Source organism: Gopherus flavomarginatus, chromosome 3 (genome assembly GCF_025201925.1).
Source record: "Gopherus flavomarginatus isolate rGopFla2 chromosome 3, rGopFla2.mat.asm, whole genome shotgun sequence".
In the NCBI taxonomy this organism is placed as follows: Eukaryota; Metazoa; Chordata; order Testudines; family Testudinidae; genus Gopherus; species Gopherus flavomarginatus.
In genome coordinates, this window is record NC_066619.1 from 200,623,996 (window position 1) to 200,642,297 (window position 18,302).

The 18,302-nt window shown below is 38.6% G+C and overlaps 2 protein-coding genes across 6 annotated transcripts in view; one reads left to right on the top strand and one right to left on the bottom strand.

Moving 5' to 3' along the window:
* LRBA (LPS responsive beige-like anchor protein) overlaps nucleotides 1-18,302 on the bottom strand; it is a 590,754-nt gene that overhangs the window by 257,251 nt on the left and 315,201 nt on the right. For all 5 annotated transcript variants that reach the window (XM_050946210.1, XM_050946208.1, XM_050946209.1 and 2 more), the window contains 2 exons: nucleotides 10,413-10,559; nucleotides 7,645-7,781 (listed from right to left, as the gene is read on the bottom strand). In XM_050946210.1, the coding sequence (XP_050802167.1) occupies nucleotides 7,645-7,781; nucleotides 10,413-10,559 (284 nt within the window). The remainder of the gene's footprint in view (nucleotides 1-7,644; nucleotides 7,782-10,412; nucleotides 10,560-18,302) is intronic.
* On the top strand, nucleotides 1,119-4,555 carry MAB21L2 (mab-21 like 2). The gene has a single exon (XM_050946592.1). The coding sequence runs from the start codon at nucleotides 2,981-2,983 to the stop codon at nucleotides 4,058-4,060; it is 1,080 nt and encodes a 359-aa protein (XP_050802549.1). The 5' UTR covers nucleotides 1,119-2,980; the 3' UTR covers nucleotides 4,061-4,555.

An 18,302-nucleotide genomic window follows, 5' to 3' on the forward strand; every position in this document is an offset into this window, starting at 1 on the left:
GAGATAAACTGAGAAACAAAGCGACATCCTCATATTCTTCCCTCCCGCTCACACCTCCCGCCCTGCCCTACAATTACTCACTGCTAGGTAATTAACATGATATGCCTTACGTCAGGATGAGTTAAAGAAAAAATGTACTGATTTGTAAAGTCCTTTATTATTTTTATTAATAAACTACATTTTCCATCAGGACTACGGACTCCAAATCGTGGATTTGGCTCTTTGGTGTCAACTACCTAAGCTTCAGAGTGGAGAATTACTTTCTCATACGTAAACACACAACTACTACCGGGAGTCCTTGAAAACGCCAAAGACATTTCTTCATCCGAGTTCTAGGACTTGTTTTCTATAACCTGCCCAACCTTTCTTTCCCCTTCCTCTCTTCCTGAAAGTTACACTGCTTGACGCCTTTACTGGGTTTGTTTCAGATCCAAAAATCTTTAATCCGTGCAAGTGTGAGGAAGATCGGGTGGAGAAGGGGAGGAACACATGATTGAAGCATCTGGTAAGCTCTCCCGTAGCCAAAAGCATCTCCGTGCCCGAATCACATTTATCCAGTCACCAGCATGAAAGGACAGAGATTCCGCACCCAAAAACTTCCTAAAATACGTTGAATTGGTGGTGATGGAGAAGGTGCCAACAACTACCACAAGCAGCATGATCCTGCTGCTTTCGGGCAATAAAAAGATGATTTATCCCGAAAGAAGAGGTTGTAACCAGTACCAGAGCAGGGTACACTATACATATTTTATACAATAGGTTTATTATCGCTCACAGACATGTTCTTAATTTAAATACACGCGAAAAACAGACGGCTGATATTTTACTTTATTAAATCTCAGTCTCTGTATTCTAACCAAGAAACAGATAAACCAAAACAACCAAAGAACGACAAATCTTCCACGTTTAAGAATTTTTAAACTGAGAATCCTAAGTGACCAGGTTCAATATTTATAGTCTATCTAGGTTTCCAGAAATATAGGAAGAATAAGGCAACGAATTTTGACGTAACCTTTAAAATATTTGAGAAACGTCTGGAGATAAACAGAATCTACTTTTCTCACATAACAAACGTTAAAGTTCAAAGCAAAGACTCGGTTTGCCAGCTGATTATTTATAGGTTCAATGTAAACTGCAGATCAGCAGTGTAAGGGATCTTGATTTGCACAGTACGAAGCAGAATATATAAAGTAGGAGCTCGTTAAGAAAATATACCTAAATATCACCCAAAGAACACATAATATTAAACAGAACTATTGTACTTCAAAAATAAAATTAAAGGAATAGAAATATTTTTATTTTAGCTACTTCTCCATTAATTATATTGATATTAGTTGGCGTTGTTTCTGTACTCTAATATAAACTGCATATACATAACTGCGTAACTATAAACAAAATACAAACTTTCGCAAAAATATAGTAAGTTTCAATTTCAGATAGTTCAATGCTGCTATTTAGAAGGGGGCAGAGCTTTATTGCACAAGATTTATCTAAATTAATCTGACGAGGAGTAGTAAAACAAGGTGTACTGTTCTGTTCCAGTGACACACTCACTTTCACTGCTGCAGACCAACGTTAGTGGAAGAAGATTTATGTTTGCAGCAAAGTACCACAAGTCGCCCTCGCCCCTTCCTCAAAAGACACCAGTATTACTGCTACTTCTCCTTGCAACAACCGGGAGGAAAAAGCAAACTTAATTTCCCCCCATCAGGCTTCCAAGTAAAAGTGATTCAGCTCATAGGCAGTTCGTTGCATCTTTTTCTTGCACGACGTTGTAGGATGCATACACAGACTGCACACCTTTCTGAATCAATGCCACTCTCCCCCCACTATTTAATTCCCGCCAACTCCAACACCGAGTTACTCATATAGACCATACTCTTTTTCCTCTATCCGTCTATTGATGGGGAGGCGGGTGTGTGTTTGTTTGTGCGCGCGCTTCTGTGCATGTTCCTTAATATCTCCTCTTCCCTCTCCCCTCCCCATATGCAGTAGCGGCGGCTTCCCTGCACCCAACATACACATATACTGCTCGGTGATTGGCTGCCCCTCTGACAGCTCAGAAGGCGATTGTAGGATCTGGAACTCCACCCCTTCGGCAGGGCCCTGGGACCATTCATAAACTAAACAACACTCCCGCAAATCCAGAGACACACACACACACACACCGAGGAAGAGAGGCGCAGAAAGTGAGAATCTCTACGTGCAGTTTCAAGGGTCGGGGGGGGGGGGAGGAGGAGAAATCCTGGGCACCCCTCCCTGCTCAGTCAGTCTATGCAAAAAAAAAAATTATATATATATATAAACTAAAGAACAGGAATGAATGATCACAGACCAATGGCAGCAGTCTACGCCTGAAGACAGAGAAAGCCAGAACTGGGTTCAGTCAACGCCTCCAGCAGGAAGAAGGAAATCAACAACATCCCTTGACAGTCGCCGAGAGACGCAGCCAAACTCATGCACATCTCTCGTGGTGCCATGGTCTGAGTTTTCCCTCTTCCGCTCTTGGCATTTCTCGCATTCTTCTTTTATTGCGTGCGGTTTTCAACTTCGCCACTGCTCGGCTGTGCTGTGGAGATCCGCTCCGAGTCCCGGAGAGAAGTTTTTAAATGAACTGTTGAACTATTTGCGTGTGGGAGGGTGGGTGGCTGTGCGCAGAGGCTGCTGCATACAACACGCTCCCCCCCCTGCACACCGAAAAGGCGGCACATCAAACTTTGCACTTCAAAGGTTTCCCCTCCGTCACCCGCATCGCCCCATTCCCGTCGGCTGCTAGCTGCATGGTTCTTGTTTTTTAAAACCACCACCATCACCCACTATTTTCTTAACTTGTCTTAGGGGCGGAGTGCGTGCGTGTGGCGGGGGCTGGGGGGGCTGCAACTTGGCGGGTGCCTTGTTCAAAGCTGCAGTCACCGCTAAAGCATTGGATCCCTCAACGTACTGCGAGAGCCCGGTCTACAGCCCGGACCTGTGCCCCAACATGATCGCTGCCCAGGCTAAGCTGGTGTACCAGCTCAACAAATACTACACGGAGCGCTGCCAGGCCCGCAAGGCGGCCATCGCCAAGACCATCCGGGAGGTGTGCAAGGTGGTGTCGGACGTGCTGAAGGAGGTGGAGGTGCAGGAGCCCCGCTTCATCAGCTCGCTGAGCGAGATCGATGCCCGCTACGAGGGGCTGGAGGTGATCTCGCCCACCGAGTTCGAGGTGGTGCTCTATCTCAACCAGATGGGCGTCTTCAACTTCGTGGACGACGGCTCCCTGCCCGGCTGCGCGGTGCTCAAGCTGAGCGACGGCCGCAAGCGCAGCATGTCGCTCTGGGTGGAGTTCATCACCGCCTCAGGCTACCTGTCTGCCCGCAAGATCCGCTCCCGCTTCCAGACCCTAGTGGCCCAAGCCGTGGACAAGTGCAGCTACCGGGACGTGGTGAAGATGATCGCGGACACCAGCGAGGTGAAGCTCCGCATCCGGGAGCGCTACGTGGTGCAAATCACGCCCGCCTTCAAGTGCACCGGGATCTGGCCGCGCAGCGCGGCGCAGTGGCCCATGCCCCACATCCCCTGGCCCGGCCCCAACAGGGTGGCCGAGGTGAAGGCGGAAGGCTTCAACCTGCTCTCCAAGGAGTGCTACTCGCTGACCGGCAAGCAAAGCTCCGCCGAGAGCGACGCCTGGGTGCTGCAGTTCGGCGAGGCCGAGAATCGGTTGCTGATGGGCGGCTGCAGGAACAAGTGCCTCTCGGTGCTGAAGACCCTCCGGGACCGGCACTTGGAGCTGCCAGGCCAGCCGCTCAACAACTACCACATGAAGACGCTGCTGCTGTACGAGTGCGAGAAACACCCCCGGGAGACCGACTGGGACGAGGCGTGCCTGGGAGACCGGCTGAACGGGATCCTGCTGCAGCTCATCTCCTGCCTGCAATGCCGGCGCTGCCCCCACTACTTCCTGCCCAACCTAGACCTCTTTCAGGGCAAACCGCACTCAGCCCTGGAAAGCGCTGCCAAACAGACCTGGAGGCTAGCCAGGGAGATCCTCACTAATCCCAAAAGCCTGGACAAACTATAGGGTTAACAACGCAGTGATAAACCCATTTAAAAACTTTTATTTAAACAAATCAGCTACAACAAAAGAGGCGGCGAAACAAACATCCAAAACCCCACCTGCAATTAAGCATTTAAAAACTCTCAGACATTTACAAAGCCAAAACGATCATCTCGTTGCACGAGAAAAGACTCCCCTTCCCCCTTTTTTTCTTCCAATGTGAATTTTTTAAAAGTCACACAAAGAAGCGATCGGACTTTCCATCATCCAAACGAAGCGCAAGGTACATTTTCAAATAAATGTATAGTCATTCTTTTCTTATTCTTTTTATTTGCCTAAATGTTGTCACCAAGTGAAAAAATTATTTAACTATATGTAAAAAATTCTCTTTAAAAAAGTTTTACTGATGTTAAATGTATTTCAGTGCCAAGGTCAGACTGTGCCCCATACTGAGTTGTTGAAAACAGTAATAAAAATATTACTTAACTTTACATTGACTTTTTTTGTGAATTGTTCTTAAATTCAGGCAAGTAGAGAGATTTTTCTTGGCTTTCAGATAAAAAGGATTAAACAAAAATAAAAGGCAGATTAATCACAATATTGAACTGGTGCTTTATCTATAAATTCATCAGCGTTTTCTAAAGTTTATTTCAGTTGTTTTCGATTAAAATAGAAATAGACTGTATTTAATGAAAAAATAATTCCCATTCATTCTTTGGTTGCTTTGCTTTCTGTCACTTGAAACTTACTCTCTAAGAGTTTTAGGAATATATGCACCATCACATAGCATTTCGGCACAATTTTGACAGGAGTAGGGCGGAGTTTTTCTATAATATAATCCTTAAAATATCTTTATTGTTTTTAATTTAGTTGGTGAAATATCACAGTCCGTTCCTATTTTGTCCTTTAAAAATACATTAGATATTTGCTTTATTAAACAAGGGTCATTCAACGATCAGTTTTACTTTGAAATGAAAAAAGTATAAATCTTCTCTGAATAATAAACAAGCTTAAATGCAACTATTACATTTTTTCTAACAAAAATTTGTTTCCTCTGGTTTTTAAGTATAGCATAGAACTGCAACACAGCAGCACTGCGCACAGGGGCATACACCGGAAAGGGGGAAACATGCGGTTTTAAAAGAAGCCAACCAATTTTATGTTCAAACAACTCGACCTCTTTATACCTGGGTTGGTTTTTGTTTGTGTTGTTTTTGTTTTTTCAAACGAACGCTAGCTGATTTGCCCCTAATTTTCGGCCATAGTGTTTTGCTGCAAGTTTTCCAAAGAAGGTTTACATTTCTAAAACTTTACTGGGAGATTTTTTTATTAACTTTTATTATTTGCTTTAACGTCTCGAAATATTTTGAAGCTGGTTTGGAGCATTTCAAATTGCTTTTCATGCCCTTTCAGGCCGATGCAAAATCTTGATCCAAAGAACTACTTCCGCTTCTCTGTGGGCGATCCGGAAAGAAACAGCCTTTAAAGTTTGAGTTGGCTTTGTTTTTAAATAAAAAGAATTTTAAAACAACTTAAAAGGTAACTATAAAGTAAAACTGAAGCCACTTCGAAAACAATTGTCTAGCTTACGTCGTGATCACAGCGGAATACACATAATAACGCTATAAAATGCTTATGTAAAATAGTCTTTAATTTCTACCTGCAAATTTACGCCTGCATACTCTCACCAGCTCAAATTATGAAAAAGCTAAACTTCTGGGATTGTAAAGTCTTAAAATGTTTCATTGCCTTTTTTTTTCTTTTTCTTTTTAAATCCAACAGAAGCAGACAGCTTTTCTGAGCACTGAACCTGGCTCACCTGACAAAATGGGTTTAACTCAGTACTTGTAGGACTACCGTGTCCTTGTACAAACAATTCTGGAGTAACAATATAAACTCTGATCTTATCACTACTGATATTATCTCCATTGCAGGTTTTGCTACAAAAACTTGTCACAATGTTTTCTTTCCCAGTAGGTCAGACAAATATACAAGGAAGCTGAATTTATCAAACAGATGAAGATTCCTTAATTAAACAGGCATTCTAAGAAAATGCAGAATTGGGATTTTTAAGGGCATATTCTACAAAACTCTGGCTACAGATATCAACCTATGATAATTGAGGTGGGGGCAGGGAAAGTGTAAATGACTAAAGGACAGTTAAATTGTATCTGTGTTTGTCTTTAAAACAAAAGCATTATAGGATTAGTATTTAGACCATTACACAATGGGAAATCAAGGAGCTGTCTTTAAAAAACAAAACTGAATTCCACCCCCTAACTCCCTCCCCACCCCCACCCAGGCTAACTCAAAACACCAATAGACTGACTGCCTTTCTTATAGGAATCCAAGAACAATCTCCCTGTTACAGATTTAGAAGTACAATTGGTCTAGAATGCCCATTTACACTTTGTGAGAACAACCACACATCCAGAGAGAGAAAGCTGGTTAACTAAGGGTAGTCCCTGTAAGTGAAACAGGGTGCAGTGGTGAACGTTCCAAACTGTACTAAATTATCCTACATGCTAAACATGGAACAATAAAAAACAGTGGAGCCACATGATTTTTTTTCCCCCACATACAAAGATAGAATCAGTACTTCTCTTTTTAAGACTCTGAAGATGTTAGATTGACATTGCAAGGACACTAACACATGAATGCTAACTATGTGGTTTTGCACTGAATATTGATTTTTTTTGCCAAACAAAAGAGTATATTTTAAAAGATAATTACTCACAAAATAGGCAAAGATTTCAAAGGTTTACAAATCTCCTCATAATACTGTAAACTGTTTCAAAGATATTTTGGCAAAACCCAAGGTCTGAAAAGTTAATTTACTGTACCCATATAAATTCATAGTTCCAGTTATCTGCACTCCACCCCACGTAAATGTTTTAATACATAAATATAGTAAAATCCATTAACTCTTTCCATGTTTATAATACAATAAGAGCATGTGTCTTGCAAGAAGCCCACACATCTGTTACTATTTTTTAACATTATGAGAATCATTCAAGTGCAATCTTAATAGTTCTAATTTCATACTGTGTGAGAAAGTTAAGCCCTCAAACTGAATTTTACAGCAAAGTGAATCTAATTTTAAACAAAAAATTGCTAATCAGGTAATTAACTCAGGTAACTCAAGTTATATTAACAAGGCTAGTCAAATACATTTTAAAGGGGAAATAACATTTTCTGATTGATTATAATACAATGCACTGTAAAATCTGCTTATAATAACGGAAAACAGAAGCACTGCAAAAGAGTGCAGCGAGCAGAGTATTATGTTATATTGGTATTACATAAAAAAAACAGGAAAGTAAAACAAAGGATTCAGCTAGCAGTTTTGTTGAACTTTCTAAGTATTCACACAGGCCTTGTGATCCAAGATGTCTTTATTTAGAATGCCTCCCTGGAGCTTTATTCCAACAAGCTAATTAACATCCGAGCTGGATTTGTCCCCTCCACTTAAATGAACTTTGCTAATGCACATAGTCACAAACTTAGAAAAACAGGAATATTTGTGACCTATGGGGTAATGGAGGTTGGATGGAGAATTAATGGTCATGTAATCTGTCACCAGAGGGTGAAGGTCAACAATCTCTTACCTTGGGGTCGATTTTCTTAAAACTGGGATCTTCTTCATCTACCTCAAAGCAGAGTTCAGAAGAGGTGATGGAAAGAGTGCCCTTCACTACTACAGAGGGGGCCACAAGCTGAGCTGGTGTGCACAGGCTAACTGGACCTGCCAAAGGAGCAAAATATCAATAATCAAAACATCCAAACAGATTACACAACCTTGCACAGAAACAAGCATAGGTTATTTGTTTTCTAACCTCAAAATACAAGGTAAAAAGCACCAGAGATCTTAGTTTAAAAAAGCAAACTGTTACTCCAGAAAGTACATGTCACAGACTTGCAACCTCTCTTCACTGCCAAACACTAAAGCAGCTACAGCTGCAACTGATGCATAAGCCACATAGGGGGGTTTATTGTTAGATCATCTAGTTTTATTCTGACACATTTCAGTTTTGAAACCATAGCCATATACCTCCTGGTATAAATAATACAGTAAGTGAAGACTTGAAATCTTAATTTCAAATGTGTGCAATAAGAACTTAACGGGTTTCAATAAAATTCTAAAAAGATGAACACAGCAGTCTGGGTTCAAAATTGTCTGACTTAACCTTGTAAATGTGTTCCCTCCCATGCATGCTGGAAATCTATTGTTAAAATTAAACAGTCAATACTAGGAATTGTAAAGTATAATGTTTTTAACATGCTTTCTATTCCATTGTTAAATACTGTTCAAGGATTCCAGATAGTGTTAGTGTAGCTTGGGGACTGTGGGAGTAAACAGCTGGAGGATTGGTTTCCAACTGAATGAATTCTTACTGGAATAATCACATCTCCACTGGGCTTATCACAGAGACAAATCAGACTACTAGTAAAACAATAGGCTTGGCACAGATCTGACAACACACAACCTATTATATAAGAGAACACATACAAGGGGAAAACAGGTTAGATTTGTTATCCAATTGATTAAAAGAGAGAGGGAAATTAAGTTACTTTGTGGCAGCACTGTCATAAATCTTTGTAAAAAAACTGAAAGTATGAGAGTGACACATACAATTTTGAATTAATAAAGTGTCTATAAATGAGGTACACACGTTCAGGTAATCTATGGGTGAATAACTGCCAAAAAACTCAGATGAATTGTCATTTCCATCGATTGTTAGGAGGATGATGGTCTTTAATCTCGCATCAATCTTAATGTGTGCCAGTAGGACAATAGCAGAGATGCTCTTGCGAGATCAGTGCAGCTTTGCCCTCTATTCCCAATGTACAAATACATTGTGTTTGCAGATGGGCATCAGATAGTTGCAGAACTGCCATGATTTCCCAAAGCTCATCCCCACAAATGGTTGAAATAAGCAGCTATGTGTTCTTTTGCTGTCTCCCTTTGCCCTCTGTACATTAGCATGTAATCCAGAGGAGAAATAACATTTTTTCAATCACTCTCAGACATTCAATTACAGGGCGAGCAGACAGCTGCAGAAGCGGGGGCAACCCAGGTCCCGTAGAAGACCCCTGACAATTTCCACTTCATTTCTAACCCACACCACTTTATTAGTGAGGATTACTTCTTAATCCTATTGCCATTGTCAAGATTAAATAATTAAACTCCCCTTTCACCTCTATTACAGTATGAATGTATTACTAGAAGCAACCAATGCATAATAAAAGAGAAAGAAGTGGGCAGAAGGCTGTTGAGGAGGAGGCCAGCAATAGACAGGAACCGATTCTATTAAAAAAATTGCATTATGCTCCAATTACTTCTATTTTATTTCACTGATTAGTATATGGCCTTAACATGAGGCTATATTTTCAATGTTCTAAAAAATAAAAGTGGCATGTAGTTCAGACAATGGGTAAATGAATTGCCATCAAATACAATTTCCAATTACTTCACATAGTATCGTCTTCCATTTTGATAACTTATTCACTTCCTGTGAGTCAGAATTTAACTGGGGGACATTCTTCTGTAAATTTAATGGATGTGGATTATGAGCATACATAGAAATCCACATGTAAAGTGGAATGGTGCAAAGGACTTTGAGTTTTCACCTAAGCCTCTGTTACTTTTAAAAATGGAGCTAAATTAGAAGTTATAGTCCCTGAATATGGAGCTATTGTTTACCATTTAAACATGACAGGTAAAAAAAGCAGGTTTATTCCATTTTGACTGCAAACTCTAACAAAGAGGCTTGCATCCAACACAGTAAAAGTAATCAAGTTAACAGAACTGACCATTTTCAGGGGGGAAAAAAACATCAGCTATGAAGATACTTTTGGGGGAAAGGGACTGAGGAGAAAGATTAGAAGAGTTCAACTATTAATACAGTAAAGAGACCCTTCAACAAAAGAGAAGTGACTGATAGCTATATTTTTATGACTCAAAAATATAGCTATCTAAAGCCTCCAATTATAAATAACATGAAATTGCCAATTAGCCCCAGTGTTTTGAGCACTTGGACTAGACAGAAGTAGAAAAGGGGAGCTCTTGTTAATGAAAAAAGGCTACTTTTCTACATATGCTTTCTTAGGAAAAACAAAACAAAACAAAACAAACACTCCGGTGGTGAAAACAATAGGGTTATAAAAGCTGAAGAAGGAAAATTCACTAGTGTGCTAAAGCTGAGTCTCAAACCTTGAGGTACATAGAAAATTATCTTTCATTAACTCAATTATGGGAAAGAACCATCTATCACTGTCTATCCCAAAAGATTACTCACTGCAGAAAAGCATGAAAATAGATCTAAATGGGTACAGAAACTGAGGAGCTGGGGAGCAAAGAGACAGCTGAAGTTACCAATTAAGTTCTCCAAATCTTTCTCCTCAATGGATGACAAGGTATCATCGTCGCCTTCCAAGAGAATCTCACTCTCCGAGTTCTGATTTCCTAAAACCTGACTCTTGATGGACTGCTTTCCTTTAAGAAGCACGTCTTCGTCTGGAGCTGAAATGAAAGAGAAACATTGCTGTCTATCAGCTCTCAGAGGCAACAGTGATTGGAAAATAGCCTTTTGCAATGAAGACCAGAGAGGAGAAAACTGGCTGGGAGTAAGTATGCGAGGTAATCTTTCGTTAAACCTCTAACATTAGGGGGACAAGTGGCTAGCAGAGCTAGTTTTAATCCTATTAAACCTGCCTTGAAATACACGGGGCTATCTCTGCAGTATTTAGCACTGTTTCAGTCCTCCCAAAATTTGGGATGAGAAAACCACCAGAAGTTAAGAGGATCTCTCTGCTGGAGATGGGTCTAGATTCTGCAGAGTAACTTGTCTTTAAATGCTACATGTTAAGCGCCGATTCAGGAAAGGCCAACAGGAAAGGGGCACAATTCCCTTGCCCATTACAGGGCCACGTCGAGCCATCAAGTTTAAGAAAAATTCCCCATTAGCACCAATGGAGTCTCCGTTAAAAACTCAGGGGCTCGATTTGACCCGGAGTGTCGAGGCGACAACAGCAACCCCTCCCGGGGCTGCTTCGGGAGCAGGTTGCAATTGTGAACTCGCGAGCCGCGATCGAGCCTGCTGCGCCCTGTTCCCAGCCCCCCAGCGCTGCTGACTGGAAGCAAGAGCAGCAGCAGCCGCCGCAGCCAGTGAACTAAAGCTTTGGGTAAACGCAACAGGGAAACTGCTGCGAGTCGACCAGGGTTGGCCTTGCTGTCTCCACGCTGCAAAAAGCAGCAAGTGAAGAAACCAGGCAGAGAAGAGAGGCAGCGGGAGACCCGGAGACAGGCCGGCAGGGGGAAGCTGAACTAGGGACTGGCTCCCGTAGGCTCCCAGTGTGCGCGCGTGCGCGTGCGTCTGCTCACACTACACAAGAGCAAATCTATTCTAGACAGTGACAACAGCAATACACGAGTTCGTTTTACAGATACAAACTTGCTCAAGACAAAAGCCAATACACAGTTTACAGCGTACGTTCGCCTTATCTTCCTGTTAAACGTAACCCGATTCAGCGCCTCCTTGATCTTGTATTCTTTACACAGGAGTGGATTGTTTGGTTATTTATTTGCATTTCTTTACATCTCTCCTTTTCTCTTCCCCCAAAACCAACACACACACTTTTGCTAGCCCGCCATGCATCTGATCTTCGCGTGTGCACAATGCTGGGGCCAGCAAGTCAATAAACTTCAGAAATCTCTCGGTGTTGCCAGAGGCTTTCAATGCACAGTTACATCTGATGGCGTCCCAAGAAAGAATTAATGGAAATAATTTCTCTACACTAGAAATTAGCTTCCAAAACAGCTGCGACTTACTAACGTTTAAAATATTCAAATCTAACTAGTAACAGCAAGAGACACATGGCTATTCCAGAGATTCACTTGGAAGGGGTCACTGTGGTGGAGAGTTTATTTTAGATCTTCTTGCAAACTAATCCTTGTGAATAGTATTCTTATAATTTCATATTTTATTATGACTAAACTCGAACTTAATATACAACATATAAAACCGTTTGCCAATTCAGTGCAGAACTAGAGGCCAGGTTCCTATATTTTCCATTAGTAATAGGATGAGTGGAAATAAGGAGTTGAAAAACTAAGTTATATGCGAATGTTACTAACTAGACAGACACACCCAGCCCTACAGACACGGAGATGAGTGAGACGTTAATAAAAAAAATCACTTTTAGAATTCTACCGAAGTGTGCACTCACTTGCTTTCAAAAGGGGCTATAAAGAGAAGACGCAAATTCTGAAAGTCTAGAGGATGTTAATAGGTTCGTGCCTGGATTACTAAATATGCCGAATAAAAACCAAAAATGAAAACTCAGCCTCATCTTTAACATCACCAACAGAAAGCATATTTCAAGCTATACTTCTAATTAAATATTTTATGTCATAGTTAAGCAAACATTAAATCAGTGTGATAATACATGTAATTGTAACATGCCTTAAACAGTTTTCTTCCCCCCTCTCTATTTGGAATGGACAGAATATACACCAAGGAAATGCCAATTTTATGGGGGAAACATTTGCACTATTTTTCATCTCTACACTACCATGATTAAATATATTTATTTACATTTCAAGCTCAACAGAGGCAACAGATAGGAGGCAAGGGTTCATTATACATCAAAGGTATTCTGTGCTGTAGATACAGATACTAAGGTAGGAAATAGTGGTGCAATCATACAATTGTTTTTTACTATGAAAATTCACATAATTGTATATAATCTTAAAAATAAATTATTAAATGAGAGAATACCTGGCCACACGTCTTAAGAAACATATGCCTAACATCATGATCAACTTACTTCAGCACATTGCTCATTGCGTTCTCTGATTACTGCCAGAGAGGATTTGAGGGTCCACTGGCTTATTTTAAAAAAACTTTAATCTGCAAACATTTACAGAAGAACGCAATCCCTAGTGGCAATATACCAAGGCTTAAAGTGTTTAAGTAAATATATACACGTACATTGCAAATAATAAACTATCCAATTGAGTGAAAAGTAAAAAGACCTACTTTATGTTTAGGCCTTCAGTTTAAAAAAAATGGAAATTCAATTTAGAAATTATTTCTCTTTTGTATGACAATTTCTTCCAGACCAAATTGCTTTGGCATATTATGCATAGGATTTCGTTTACTTGGAAAACACTGAGTGTATTGCACCTCATGAAACAACATTTTGTATTAAAATATATCAGTTCATATAACTAAAGAAAACTCAGACTCTGGAATTGTTCAACCTGAGTTGAAAACAGTCCTGTCACAGAAAATATGCAGCTGATATTTAGAAAGGTTTTCCTGTAATTAACTCCCCCTGGAGGATTTTAAGTTAGCAGCAGTAAAATTACCAACAGTATTCTAATGCACACCACATGCACTTGCATTCAATTCTCAATGGCGTAATAGTACTCTGTTGACGATTTTATTTTTTAATTAGAAAAAAATTATCTCAAGTACAAAATAAAAGAAACATTTTTTTTAAATGCTGCTAAATTTTATCTGTTATTTTATAAATCATGTCTGGATTGTACTTTTTAAATCGCCATTCACAAGTAAATGTCAAATATTTTCACTCTCTTTGGCATATTCTGCCTTAATTACACTGAAGGTCTCATTTCAAACTAAAACTGTACCTGTTGTCCATTTAAGAGTTAATCTGAAATTCAAGATCTGTATGTACAACTTTTAGACACAAATCAGGTAATTTCTGGCCAAGTTACTAAAGTTTTCTCCACTCTCTCTCACTATCATTACAAAAAATAAAGTAAACAAGGGGCTTTCCATATCAAAGTGACTGGGGAATTCTAAATGTAGATCAGATAAGTAGAAATTAACTCTTCCTTCCATCATCTCTTTTCCAATCATTGGATTTAATTTTTCCACCTAAGCTAATTATAATTATTTAAAATATATCACTATGGATACTCCAAAAGAAAACTATTGAAGCGAATTGCATTAATTGAAGATTTGAGACTATTTGTTGTTTTAGTCCTTGTGGGCATTTTAACATTTGTCATCTCTCCTTACCGCTCTCGCTCGCTCTCTCTTTCTATATCTATCTATCTATACACATAGACACACACACACATACACGTGCATACGTATAAATATAAAAGAAATGCTTGTTGCTGGAAGGCAGAAAATCAGAATATAATAAAGCATCGTCTGTTAGCACCCTGCTAACCTGAACACAGAAATACACATACACAATGTACACATACGTGTATGTATTTATGTAATTGTGCACAGACAAGATATATTACACAGATGAAATCTATACACGCAGCATTCTAGTTCTCTCTCTACAGGTATAAATCAGACTTGTGTGTGCAAGACAGAGCATGATATATATATATTCTATCTATGCATACATGCGCACATACACACACACGTCCACATGCATATATATGTGCATGCAAATTTGTGTTTTCACAGTTTAGTCAAATGCTAACAAATGACACTTCAAAGTATTATGATGGTCTACCTTCAGCAGCTAACATTCTCGATCATGCAAAAAAAAGTGTTTGGGGAGGATGTGATCTCTAACAGTACATCTTTTTAGAAGTATGAATGAAAAACATTCCCCAAAGTAAAAATTTAATAAGTTGTATCATGCTACATTTGATTTCATATTTAGGTCCCCAATCCTGCTTTGGTATCTGCAAATGCAAATCCCTGTAACCCACTGGCAGTTCCCTGGCAGAACTTGAACCTTAGGCCTCTCTCCTGCAGATCTAAACACATGCTTACATCTTTTCAGAATGAGGCCACCCATGCAAGGTAGGAGGGTCCCAGAGGTCAGGCTGCAGCCCGAGCCCAGAAATCTACACTGCAATGAAACAGCCCTGGAACCCAAGTCCCATCAGCCTGTGTAAGCTGGCGTGGGCCAGCCACAGCTTTTTCTTTGTAGTGTAGACATACCTCAAGAGGCATAGTCTCTATGTCTTGTACAGCAAACAACAGACCACTGGCATAATACTTATCTGGCACAGTAATTATTCCATTATTTAAAATCAATTTTCTTTCCTCTCCCACTCCATACTACGGCCCTGATCCGGCAAGGAGCTCTATGGAGGGAGATTTCTGAAGCAAGCAGGGAGCCTTATTGACTTCAATGAAGCAGAGCTCCTTAAAGGATAGGGGTCTTAAATCTTGATTTATCTTATGTTGCTGGCCAAATTTCAAGTTTTCATAAAACTAGGCTTGGGGTTTTTGGAACTATTTGTTTATCACTCATTTATATCCATGCTTTAAAGTTAGCAGCTACTTAATTTAAAAATCAGTTTGATAAACCATCAGAAAGTATTATACAGCAGATAATGTCAAGTTGTTGATTTCTGACAAATTGAAAAAAAAAAGAATTTTTAAAAGTTTAGCCTGGTAGTACCCATTTAAAATAATTTAATGTAAAAAATAGTAATTTAAAAGCAATTTCTCCCTCTTTCACTACCACCACCACTTAGCTAAAGGAAAATATTGAAAATATAATGCTCTTTTGCACCATTTTATTTTTAAGTTTTTTATTCTTTTTCACTTGAGCTTAGATAACGAAATTTGACTAGTCAGCTTTGTTTTAATTCATGGTCAGTTTCACGTCAGTTTCACAATTATGGTGTGATAAACATTGCAGACTGTTCCAGTGTAAATTAATAGTACTGCAGCAGTCTATTTTAATCCAAAGTATTTTTTTTTTATTGACATACTTGAACAAATTTCATAAAAGTATTTTCCACCAATTAGATTTTGTCAGACTTCTTTAACAACAGATGATTTTTGACTTAAATTTATTTCATAATGTTCATCTTTGCCTGATGCTGCCAATTGCCATAAGGCAAGTTCGGTTTCTATGCCTGTTATTTTATTTTAAAATACTTAGGGTTCAATTTCTAGAGGAAGAACAAATTACATCCGCCTCCCCCCCAATGTGCAGGGACACAGTGCCAGACTGACTTTTATAAATATCCATTTTGGAGGTTCTTTCCCCCCATCCTCCTTTGAAAAATTACCTGAAGCCCTTTTCCCCAAGCAAGTTAATGTGAACTTGGGTAAGGGCAATTAAATTGTCAGAATTAAAAATTTGTTTTTAACTAGAAGGTAGCCAGAAGTATAGTCATGGGGCTGGTATTGATTGCCTGAACAGAGAACATTAGTCTTCAGGTATTTACTCTGCCACCTGCACACCAGAGGCTTTCCTTCAAATCAAATCAATCCATGGAAAAGATGAATTCTTGCTACGAAAACATATAACTAGGCTACAACAGGGCTGATTTTTGTTGCTGTTGTTATTTGTATGTTTACTGTACTCTGTATGATTGCTTTTGGATCTTTTTTGCCATTTCACAGTGAGAGTTTTCTTTGACTGTGAGATCTCTGGGGCAGGGACTACACCTAAAACTACTGTAATACAAACAACAGTAGATACAGCCTATCTTAACAGTGATAAGTTAGCTGAAAAATAAAATGCTTTTAAAAATGTGTTCAGTTCAACATTCTTTTTTCATTGTTTATACTTAAATATTTATCTTAACTTTCCTATCCATTGGCAAAATCCATATATTTGATTTCAGAGTAAGTTCATGCTGTTAAAAAACAAGGCTAAAGGGGGGGCGTTCATTATATCAAAAGTTTATTTGCTTTAGAGAAGTGCATATTTAATTGATATAGAATGATTCATGATAATTATTAATGAGAAACTATAGACCATAAGGACAATTCCATTGAGAATTCTGGCATCATCCTAACTCATGAGAGCATAGCCTGAAAGTCTTATAACCAGAATCTCCAAGGGATAGAATTTTCTGCTTTGAAATTGTTTATTAATTATTGTTGTTATAATAATGAAAAGGTTTTGATGTCTATATTTATAATGCTGTTTTCTTTCATTACTTCAGAAGTTTGTATTAATACTGATAGATGACTGGTTAGCCTCTTTCTAGCTAAATTACTACTAAGTTGACTCACCTATCTGGCATTTGTGTTTATGTTTAACTATGCAATGAATATTTTAACTTAAGAACCTGAAAAACTAACGTAATAAATGAAAATGGCAATAAGTAATTATAGCATTAAATTAAAACTTCACAATTAAAACACCATCAAAAATGAAACATAACAGAAGTTTGTCAAAGATTTTAAAAAATGTTAAACAGAGGCAATAGCTGATGGAAAATTTAATCATCTTTATTTTCATTAGCTAGCAATAATATATTATCAAAAAGGGTTATTTGGATTTAGTTTACTTTTGTATTGAAAAGAGTCTCTCTCCTATGTGAATCAGCTATTAGAAACAGACATTAAAAAATGGAGTTTGGTTATTGAAAAATGTTACAATTCCACCAATTGGAGAGATGGGTATTAGACTGTGTTTAATTACATAGAAAAAATTGTTTGTCTAAATAAAGATTGGCTCTAAAGGATTAACAATCAAAATATAGATGTGTATGTATATGTATTTTTATACATCTGATAAGCAACAGAATATAAAGATTGGAGAATGAGATATTCATATTAAACCACAAGATTGTAAATATGAACTCAAAATGTGTGACAATCTATTTTATTGAAGCTGAACATGGTTTTAAAGGAGGCAGTTCTTTCTAATGTAAGGATCATTAACTAAAAGATACCTTATGCCCTTGAAACTCATGGTGTAGAAAAAACACACAAAATTAAAAACAAGCCTCAAAAGCAGAAGTGGCCTAATTAATTCTACATCTTGTTTCTCCTTCTCCTATAGTCAAAGATGTAGGGCTCTGGATCATTATTGCTTTTAGATCACTTTATTGACTATTCTCTGTACGGTCATTTATTTTAAAGGACCAATGTCACATTTGGCATTATATCTGCTGACATATTGTACACATTTTCCTTCAGAAATGGCTCTTTAAGGCTGAGTGCAAGAGGTTAAGATGCTAGGCTGAGGCCAACCTTTAAGATGATGCTCTTCTGGAGCCATACAATAGTCTTAATGATTTAAAATTGGTATTAATTGACAGCAAGAAACAACATATTCATACTTTAGAAAACAAAAAGAACAGGGTTGCTAAATATTTTAAAAAATAATTCTGGTTCATGAAAACATATACTTTTGTGATTTAGAGTATTCAGCTTTAATCATAACCAATTAATTTTAAATGTGGGGAATTTTTTTCCACTAATGAATCTTAACTAGCTCTCAACATCATAAAATGATAAATTTAAGTACATGATCAAACTAAATACATTTTAAACCCAAAGGAACA